Source organism: Neltuma alba, unplaced genomic scaffold (genome assembly GCF_004799145.2).
Source record: "Neltuma alba isolate B1F8T4 unplaced genomic scaffold, ASM479914v2 tig00010776_pilon, whole genome shotgun sequence".
NCBI lineage: Eukaryota > Viridiplantae > Streptophyta > Magnoliopsida > Fabales > Fabaceae > Neltuma > Neltuma alba.
Window position 1 is genome coordinate 193,909 of NW_021635597.1, and position 11,253 is coordinate 205,161.

The 11,253-nt window shown below is 34.8% G+C and overlaps 1 protein-coding gene and 1 pseudogene across 1 annotated transcript; one reads left to right on the top strand and one right to left on the bottom strand.

Moving 5' to 3' along the window:
- The first annotated feature begins 572 nt into the window (after nucleotides 1-572).
- Nucleotides 573-2,605, top strand: LOC114758967 (rust resistance kinase Lr10-like; annotated as a pseudogene).
- A 1,838-nt stretch (nucleotides 2,606-4,443) lies between these two features.
- LOC114758968 (PR5-like receptor kinase) lies at nucleotides 4,444-5,988 on the bottom strand. Its single transcript, XM_028948063.1, has one exon. It carries the CDS (start codon nucleotides 5,986-5,988, stop codon nucleotides 4,573-4,575), a length of 1,416 nt encoding a protein of 471 aa, XP_028803896.1. The 3' UTR covers nucleotides 4,444-4,572.
- Nucleotides 5,989-11,253: the final 5,265 nt, after the last annotated feature.

Sequence of the window (11,253 nt, forward strand, 5' to 3'; positions counted from 1 at the left end):
TTTCCATCGCTGCAATTGCTGGAATAAAGATTTGTATCTGTGGAGACGTTGAACACATATCCGCAGGATTCACTAAATGTTTCGACAAAGAGTGGTAAACTAGGAAGATATGAACATACCAAAACGAAGGCAAAGAAGATGATTAAGATTAGGTTATCATTGTGAAGGTCAGAGCAGGAAGAAACAAGCAGAGGTGATGGATCGAGACAACCACATATATTTATTCCAAGTTTTGGAACATTCAGGCGGCTTGACTTAAAGAAAATAACATTCGGATGAAGCACAATATAATTCAGGACGGCCTAACCCATTAAAACACGAGACAGCTCGACATAACGACAAAACTTATGGGTGCCTTCAGAGTCGGAGATAACTCCCAAACGACCGACCAAGAAATAAATGAAATGCATGTGTGGGCCTATACTGAGATGAAAGGTTTGAAATTTGGCTTCATTCCCATTTTTCGTGGAAAGTTCCAGTAAACCGGAACGATGGTTCCTCCAAAATACCAAGAGGCTGGTTGCTTCCCATTTTTATTGTTCAAACTCACACAAAATTGCATCTTAGATTTCAAGTATTGGCATTGCGAACAATGAAACAGCCCAGCCGATTCGCAACCCTGTTCTTATTCTTCTGCTTCTTAAATATTTTTGCCGAACCAAACATCCACGATCCATGCAAAGTAACAAGTTGCGGGGTTGATGGACCTGCCATTCGATTCCCCTTTAGGCTCAAAGGAAAACAGCCAGAATGGTGTGCATATAATCCTGGCTTTGATCTTTACTGTAATGAAACAAACCACACGGTGCTCGAGCTGCCTTCTCTGTCAAGGTTATCGTACGCGACATTGACTATAAAAAACAATTCTTTGCTGTGTCTGACCCTGATGGATGCCTTGCTCATCTCAATTTATCTGCATCGCCTTTTCGGTCAAATGATTATTATGACTCAAGCCGAAATGCGATATTCAATTGCTCAGGGACGTCTCGTAGAGATTCAAATCAATTTCCAAAATTGGGAAACTTCTCTTGTCTCGATGTTGCCGGCTATGAGGTTTTAGCTGTACCATACTTAGCGGATCATAGGCTATCCTCTTCTATCATGCACGAGAATTCCTGGTTATGCATCAGTCCCCGATTCATTTTTCTATCACAATGAGCTTATATATCTATCTTGGCTCGAACCAGATTGCAGAAAGTGTGAGGACCATGGAGGGCAGTGTAGATTGACAGAAAACAAAGTTGAACGTGAACCTGAATGTTTCCAAAACCCTCATACAGGTATAATTTTTTCTCCGATTATAATACCTTCATAAACAGAGTATAAAATCTATTTGTATGTGCAGCTGATATAAAGTTTATTTTAGCAGGTCCATCAAAACAAATAGTACTCACTGGTAAGGATTCTTCAGCCAACAATTCATCATTTCACATAAAATTGAACATAAAAGTTCCCAAATGAATTTAATACATTTGTATATGTCGCTATATTTGCAGGTGAAATCCTAGGCCCGTTCCTGCTCATGTTTGTTGGGTTTGTTGTTTATTGGGTTACTGCAGCTAGCCTAGAGAGGCAGGGTTACAAAAAAATTAAACAGTTTTTGGAGGATTACAAAGCACTTAGGCGCTAGATACTCGTATGCAGATATAAAGAGGATCACTAATCAGTTCAAGGATGAACTTGGACAAGGAGCTTACGGAACTGTCTTTAAAGGGAAGCTATCTAATGAGATTCAGGTGGCTGTGAAGCTTCTCAACACTTCAACTGGGAATGGACAAGAGTTCATCAATGAAATGGAGACCATGTGTCAAATTCACCATGTCAATGTGGCTCGCTTGGTTGGCTACTGTGCGGATGGTTTCAAACGAGCTTTGGTTTATGAATTTTTACCCAATAGTTCATTGCAGAAATTCATAACTTCAGCTGATAGGAAGGACCTTTCCTGGGATGGGGAAAGCTTCATGATATTGCTCTTGGCATAGCCAAAGGAATTGAGTACCTTCATGAAGATTGTGACAAACGGATCCTCCACTTTGATATCAAACCTCACAACATTCTGTTAGATGACAAATTCACTCCAAAAATATCTGATTTCGGTTTGGCCAAACTCTGTTCTAAGGATCAAAGCATTGTGTCAATGACAACAGCCAGGGGCACTTTGGGCTATATTGCACCAGAAATATTTTCTCGGAACTTTGGCAATGTGTCTTATAAATCAGATGTTTATAGCTATGGAATGTTACTGCTTGAAATGGTTGGAGGAAGGAAAATCACAGATGTCACAGAAGAAAATGGCGAGCAAGTTTACTACCCACAATGGATTTATAATCTTCTAGAGAACAATGAAGACATACAAATCCATGTGGAAGGAGAGGAGGACACTAAAATTGCAAGGAAGCTATCCATTATTGGACTTTGGTGCATTCAGTGGCATCCAGCAAACCGTCCAACCATGAAAAATGTGGTTCAAATGCTGGAAGGGGACGATGAAAAGCTAATCATGCCTCCTAATCCTTTTGGTTCTTCACATGCAATTAGAACAAGAGCTGCTAATGGAGTAAAGCGATTGCAACCAGAGTTATCTCCCATTTCAGAAATAGAGTGAAGTTGAGATGGTTATAATGAGCTGTGTTAGATATAAATTTGTGTTTTGGTTGGTAGTCTTTCCTTCTTGTGTATAAAGTTCAAAATAGGATCACAGATAGTTATCCATGAAAGAATTTCTAAACAATTATAAATATGTAAGTTCTATGTTTTTGCCTGTGGCTATAACCAACTTGAAAAAACTGTTGTCCAGTATTTCCTAACTACATGGTTCGATGAAGCTATATATCATAATCTAAGTTCTTTAAAGAATTATAGCCTACATATATGCGAATGGCTTCCCTATTCTGAAGCTTGGCTCACTCTTCATGAATTCATTTTTGGAAGCTTGGACTATCTATGTTGAGGAACTCAAATTATGTCAAACATAACCGAAATTCTTCTCGAAGTGTATAACCACAAAGAAAGCTTAATATTTTAAATCCCTACAGAAAGGGTTGTTGAGATGTGGGAGACAATGGTAAGAGTAACACAATAAAAATAGAAATGAGATTCACTTTTACTTTTTTATGAATTTGTATTAGAATTTACAGTAAAGAATTAAAAAAAAAAAAAAAAGAGTCAATGGAACTTTGTGCGTGCAGTGGCCAATAAACAATCGATTTTTTGAAGTCTTCATGGACTTTATGAGAGTTTTATTGTAAAAAACTTTTAAGAAAGAATATAGTCTCTTTCCAACTTTTGAAAATTTGCCTAATTCAATTCTATATAATTTATATAAAGCTTGACTAGGACAGATTTTGGGTGGCCACCAGTCAGTCATCGATGGTTAAAGATATTATTAATAATAGTTGACTTGGAGTCAATGCCTTGTGCAATTCCACTCCCATCACCCATTAATAAATCCCGGGAGAATTTTCAACGAAGATGAAGAACATGTTTTGCTTCATTCTAGAACTATATATATAATTAAGGAATATAAATTAAATAGAAACAAAAAATTGAATTATATAATCCAATAAATATTAATTACAAGAAAACTAAATTTGCAATGGTTTCTAGGAAAAATTGGTGAGAAGTAAAATATTTATCACCAAAAGTATTAGAAATTTATTTAAAGATATAGGTGCAACTCATTACAACTCCTTTAATAAGTACTAAAAGAAATAGGTATTGCATATGGCTGAAGAAAAATTGCACTCATATGTTGAAGATGAGTTATGCCTACTGAATTCAAGCCATTTTAATCAAAATCTTCTCAAATACGTAACTTTTCAGCAAATTTTGCTTGCTTCTATTTAATTTCTCATTTTTATTAAAATGAAATATATATATATATATTATACTTCTGAAATTTGTTTAGTCAGATTATACTATTCTACATATTGTCGGCAAGAATTGATGTTTCGGTAACAATTGATTGGATGGAACCATAAGAAGATGGAAATTAATTTTTTTAAAAAGCCAAATTATTATATTGACTCCAGGTCAACCACAATTGATGTGCTTCCCTACCACTGGATTCATTATTGGCGACAAACTTTCAACAAAGTGATAAGAAAGATGGACCAAGCAGTTTCTAGGAAAGAGTGACAGTGATTATATATGTAATATTAAATTTGAAACTTAGTTTTATCTTTCCTTACTCGTTTTTTTCATTCAAATCCGCTGGATTCCTTATATCATCATGCAAGTTGTATAAACTACGAATTAGAATTCCACCAGGCAGCAAATTCTTTTTAAAAATGAATAACTGTAGAGAAAACCTGTTAATTTAAATTTCCAAATAGCTATGTCATAAAAGAGCATGTAAAAACATGGCAGCATAAAAATTTCATTATTTACCAGGAGAACAACCTTCTTCCAACAATAACCTACATGTAATCCAGTAAATCAGAGTATTTCAGAAAACATTAAAGATACGAACCATAATGCTAGTTTTACTTATTTGCAAGTAACTTAATAGAAACACGAATTGTCAGTAACAGCAACATTTTTTTCTGAAATCTCTCACCAAGTTACATAAATTTAGGGAGGAAGAGCCTCTTGAAGCTCCATTTCTCCTTCAAGCATCTCTAACACATTCTTCATCGAGGGTCGATCATTAGGATACATTTGTATGCAATGTGAAGCTATTATAATCATCTTCTTTGCAATTCCTCTTTCCTCATCTGAGATATTGCTCCCCTCTATTGATTCCTCAAATTGATCATAAACCCATTTAGCAAAATAGGTCTGCCAGGAATGCTCAATGACATTCGAGTTCTTCCTTCTGCCAGCCATTTCCATGAGTAGCATCCCAAAACTATAAACATCAGCTTTGTGTGATATTCCTCCAATGTTCTTGTACAAGAATTCAGGAGCCATGTATCCAAGTGTTCCTCTTGCATTTGTCAGAGACACAACACTATTATCTAATGGGTACAACTTAGCCAATCCGAAATCCGAAATCTTTGGATTAAAATTTTCATCAAGAAGGATATTGTGAGGTTTGATATCAAAGTGTAAAATTTGCACGTCACATCCTCGATGTAAATATTCAATTCCTCGGGCAACTCCAAGAGAAATGTTAAATATTTTGTCATAATTGATGGGCACATTCCCTTGTCTCTCCAAGAATATGTACTTGTCGAGAGATCCATTAGACATAAATTCATAAACAAGAGCTCGCTTATTTCTTTCAGTACAAAATCCAATCAGCTGCACCACATTGACATGATGAATCCTGCCAATAGTGGCAACTTCGCTTATGAAATCTTGTGCATTATTGGCTTTGGACTTTGCCAGTAACTTGATGGCTACATCGCGATTGCTTCGAAGCTTACCTTTATACACATAGCCATAGCCTCCTTCACCTAACTTGTGTTTGAAGCCGTTGGTCATTTTCTTGATCTCTGAGTAAGAGTACTTGATGGGCATCAGGTTACTATTATTTCGGAGGAAGTCCTCGACATTGTCATCATAAGATTGATGCCTTCTTCTCCATCGAAGAATCAAGAATATTAAAACGAAAGGTGTACCCAATACAAATTTAGCTTCAGACCAATTATATATCAACAATTCAACATCCCCTTTTGGAATCCCTTTCCAAGTTATAGAGGGTTGGTACGGTGGAAAAGCCACTTGGAGTTCAATTTCTCCCTCGAGCATCTCTATCACTTTCTTCATTGAGGTTGGATCACTAGGATTCATTTGTATGCAATACGAAGCTGCAACAATCATCTTCATCGCAATTTCCCTTTCCTCTCCAGTGGTACCACTCACTTCTATGGATTCTTCAAATTGGTCATAAACCCATTTGGCAAAATGGGTTTGCCAAGAATGCTCAATAACATTCAAGTTCTTCCTCCTCCCTGCCATTTCCATGAACAGCATCCCAATACTATAAACATCAGCTTTATGTGATATCCCTCCAATGTTCTTGTAAAATAATTCAGGTGCCATGGATCCCAATGTTCCTCTTGCATTAGTTAGAGATACAATGCTATCATCTAAGGAATACAACTTTGACAATCCAAAATCAGAAACTTTTTTATCAAAATTTTCATCAAGAAGGATATTGTGAGGTTTAATGTCAAGATGTAATATCTGCATGTCACATTCCCCCGTAAATACTCAATTGCACGAGCAATCCCGAGATAAATATTAAATATTTTCTCATAAATAAGTGATGAATTCCCCTCTCTCTCCTAGAATATATACTTGTCAAGAGACCCATAAGACATAAAATACACCAGAGCTCGCTTGTTTCTTTCAACACAAAATCCAATAATTAAGTTGAACCACATTCGCATGATGAATCCTGCCAATAGTAGCAACTTCACTAATAAAATCTTGTCCATTGGATTTGAACTTGCTTAGTACCTTGACAGCTACATCACGTTTGCTTTGAAGCTTTCCTTGGAAGAGATTACCATATAGCGTCCTTCACCTAAATTGTGTTTGAAGGCATTAGTCATTTTGTTGATCTCTGAGTAGGAGTGCTTGATGGGCATTAGGTTACTATTATTTTGAAGGAATTCCTCAACATTGTCATAATCAGATTGATGCCTTCTTTTCCATCGAAGAATCAAGAAATTAAAGAACAAGGGGCACCCAGTAAAAATTTAGCTCCGGACCAGAGAATTACTGTACACAAGATTCCAACAGCCATAATCAACAATAAATCAATTCTTCCCATATAAGATAAACTTATATGATCAGATATATGTGTTGACCACATGGAACCAAGCAGAATGTTTGTGTTGAAAGATATTTTTATGTTATGGCTTGTGTACTCATAATTACTACATGTACCACGATAGTTGGTACTTGAATCTATGCTCTACCTGATTTAGTTCTCACTCATCATAAATTTCAATTTTTAAAGTAACAATAAAGAACAGAAGAACGGAGACAATTCGACTGTCACTAAACGGAGAATAGGAAAAATATCCAACTGATGCTCTTTTTTCTGTAACTGTTATTGGTTTCGATCTATAACTAACTAGGGCAAGAAATTTAATAGTGTGACAAATGAAATTGAAGGACAAGGAGAAAATTAAACCTTGAATAATCGTCGCACGCTCAATAGCAAAACCTGCACCGTCAAGATTCAGAAGTTTCGACCAGACCAATCATGAAAACAATTGTTTCAATTTTTTCTTTTCTTCTCAAGAATACCATGATAATTAGCTATATCTGTGCCGTTCATCACCTCAAAGCATTCTAAGACCAAGCAGCGGACGATGACAAAGAAAGATATTAGTGGCATTTTCAAGCAGTTACCTTTCTCTTCTTCCCACTCGCCACAACGATTTGGTTGCAATCTGATCTCAATCCCCTGGGCCTCTTGGCTCTGAACTTGTGAATAAAAATAGAGTCAACTGGACTTTGGCAGCTAACAAACTATCCGCCCACATGATAATGGTAATTTTTGGTGCTTAGTGAAACATCCGTCATTTAATATATATTTAGAAGCGCTATGATCCAGCAAATCATGAATTAAGCTTATATATTGAAAACTTATATTTTTATTTTCGGGTTACCATTCATGTAGTAAATTTCAGATTTTCTGCCTAACTTTAAAAATTCATAACTAATTATAAAAAAATCCTATTGAAGTGATTCAAGTCTCAAATTAAAACTCCTTTGACTGTCTACAGGGAAAAATATTCATTGCGTTATTTACTTGCTCATTTATTATATTTGACCTTGAGACTTCACTATAGCCTCTAACTTTCTTGTCTCTTGGTCCCAAAAAACTCTCTCTTTGCAATTTGACTTCTAAGAATCATTCTATTCTTTCAGAAAAATTTCTGGGACTCTTGCCAAAAGGAGTTTGGTAACCTACTCATTTCAGACTATTTCTTGCATTTCTATGCTTAAAATTCGGGATGTGACACTTAGTTATGTTGCTTTGGCTGTGAAAGCGTGGGTGAAGTTGTTGTTTTATGTTAGAGAATGGCGACAGATGGCAGGGCAATTGTTAATATCAAGTCCAGCGGTGATGGATTGGAGAGCAGTGGTGGAGTTAGTGGCACAAATGGCCTCTACTAAATGACTCCCGTAGTTTAAATACAACACAGCTTTGTTCTTCTGACAGCGTAGTTCGTAGCTGGGGTCGTAGCAATTGCGGGAATAAGAGTGTGTATTTGTGGAGACGTTGAACACAAGTCCACAGGATTCACTAAATGAATTCATAAAGAAAACTTCATTCATATAGTATACGAGTAGAGCAAGGGCAAGGAAGATGATTATGAAAGTTGCATTTATCATCGTGAAGGATATCAAGAGTGGTAAGAAACAGGTTAATTTCCAAGCGGAGGTGCTGGATCCATAGTGGCGATTTTCCTTCTTTCTTGAAGCTGAAGTACAGATGTAAATAAGATTTATTTTTAGTCTTTTTCTTAATGTTCACAGGAATTGTATCTAGAACGAAGAATTAAGAAAAAATAGTTAGTCCGTGTTTTGAGAATCTTTTTTATTTCTCTAAGTCTCCCTGAATTTTAGAAGATGTTTATATGAAAAATTGGAATTGAAAGAACTGAGTGAACCCAAGTGCGAATACACTAATTAACATCCAAGTGGCTTGGCTCTAATTTTGGGCGGATTTGAGCCATCATTCTGCATTGATAAGCAAAGAAATCAATAATGGTTGGCTTGAAGTCAATGCCTCATCACAATCCTCCACCAGAACCACTCATAATGATGTGAGAATTTTATTTGATTACAGCTCCATAAAATGAATATAGATTTTGTTATCCAAGGAAAAAAAAAAGACTATATATAGATTGAATCGAAACAAATACCTAAATTGAATTAATTGAACTAAAAAATTATTAAACAGAAACAAATTAAACTAAACTTTTAATTATTTAAATTTATGAATGCATTTATTAAATTTATATCAATGAAAAATGTTATACTTGCGTGTTGGCAAAAACAAATATTTATTATACTTTCGTATGTATATTAATTATTTAAATTTAATTGAAATAAAATCAAGAAGTTTCTGCTTCCAGTCATCAACCGTTGATGTGTTATTGATGACAATTTTCAATAAAGTGATAAGGAAAATACTGAAGGAAGTTTTCAGGAATCGAATTTCTAAATACGTAATAGTTTTCGTTTTTCTTAATTAAAGGAAACAAATACAACACGAAAAATTAAGGCAAGAAAAGGGCAGAGAAAAATGTGTTCACAATTCTCCCTCCCCACTTTCTCTCCACCATTGGATTAGTCAATCGTTAGATTGAATATCCTATAAAAATATTATTATAATATTATACAAAAAATTATGTATAAATAAATTTATACATTTAAAAATTTAACCTGAATAATTTAGAGTTGCTATAAATAAATAAGTTTAAAATATTAAAATTTGATTTAAATAAGTCGCAAATGTAAAATTGTATTATAATACTTTTTTTAATTTCATCCTTAGTAAATCATAATTGTTAAATTTTAAATATTTTAACTTATCTATAAATATTTTTGTTATTTAAGTTTTATGTGAGAACAAGCTTAGATTTCCCCACTGTTAGGTTGGAATGCGCGAAAGAAGCTTGTTTGACCTCTATAATCAGCACTGGAAGTTCAAGGATAAGCTTGGTGGGCCCAGATACAGTAGAAGAAATAGCATGTTTATTCTTTTGTAATCTTCATTGCCCTTTTTCATAAGTAATCTTACATTACTAATAAAAAATTATACAAATAATTAAAATTTTACATTTTTTACTTAATTTACTAGAAGCAATATGTTCTAGGCCATAAGTGCTAAGCTGTCAAGGTAATTATAGGGTTATCACCAAGAAAGTCATAGAAAGATCAGCAAATAACAAATGATATATAATGATTTTTCTTTACAAAGCAATATTCTTAATGTGGGATTCGATCGTGGATACATTTTTTAGCTTAAAACAATGGAGGAACCTGTTTCCATGTTTGATATTTCGACTTAATATACAATTTAAAACTGGGAAAACTAAACCCTAGGTCCTTATAGTGAGATTTGAATCAGGTCCTTACATTATTTTTTCTTTTTAAGCACTCCTTATAATTTCAGCTGTTAGTCACATTGATCCTTCCGTCTTCAAAAATGTCAGAAAGACATAATGACGTTAACTTCAGCTTAACTTGCTGAGGGGGGGACTGTTCATTGACTGTAAAATGAGGCACATGCTCCACAAGCAAGAACATCAAGGTATTCACCAAAGAGCATCTCCTTATCTATCTCCCCAAATACATCACTGATCTCTCCCACCAATTCATTTGAGACAGAGGCTACTTCACTCTTGTCATGCCCAGTAAATCCTTCAATGATTTCAGGTCTATCTCATCATACATGCATGTCAGCCAAAGAGTAGCATATGTGTATGACAGATGATCAAAGCGCACTAAATTTCAAAAATTTAATCCTATGTGTTTTGGATATGGGGCATCATGCGCAAGTAGGTGCTTTGTACCCAAATCAGTGGTGGTCAACGAGAGGATGACTCTGATTGCTTTTGTGAGGTGGAAAAGATTTTAACATTGTAAGGCAATCAAAAATGCAAAACAATATTCACAATGAATATAGTAAAGTGAAAAATTAATATTTTTACCTCTGCTTTTCGTAATATATTAAAAAAGACTGTGCCACAATACTATTTTATTTGCTCTGTTTTTGACCCCAAAAACAGGGACATACAGAGTTGTGGCTTGGCATTACTATAGTTGAAAGTTATGAGATTCATGTAGGCTACGGAGAGACCAGTACCTCGATAATGCTGTTAAGTTATTAGAGACCAAAATTTTTGTACTGCATATGGGTTGAAGATTTTGATTAACGTTTATCTGTCTTCTTCATTTTTCCTTGTTATTTTGTTTACAAACCTTTCATATCAATACGGGTAGAATTAGAATGGAAAAAACTTCCACTTTTTGATAGCTGGTATGCAAATTTCATTGATTAAGTAATAATTTAGCCATGGAGGCAATTAGAAAATTGAAACTTTTATTTTTGTTTTGGCCTATTAATTTACCCAAAATGGATTTCTCCTATTTGGCTTTATCCCAAAAGAATGAAAAAGAAACCTGTATCTACATACCAAAGTTTGCAATGGCAAATCTTGTTAATATTTGGGTACGTGTAGGTAAGGACTTCGGAAAACTTAAATACGTTGATTTTTCAACATCCTATTTCACCACTGGATAAGACCAGAGTGAACTAGCCTCTATTTCAAATGA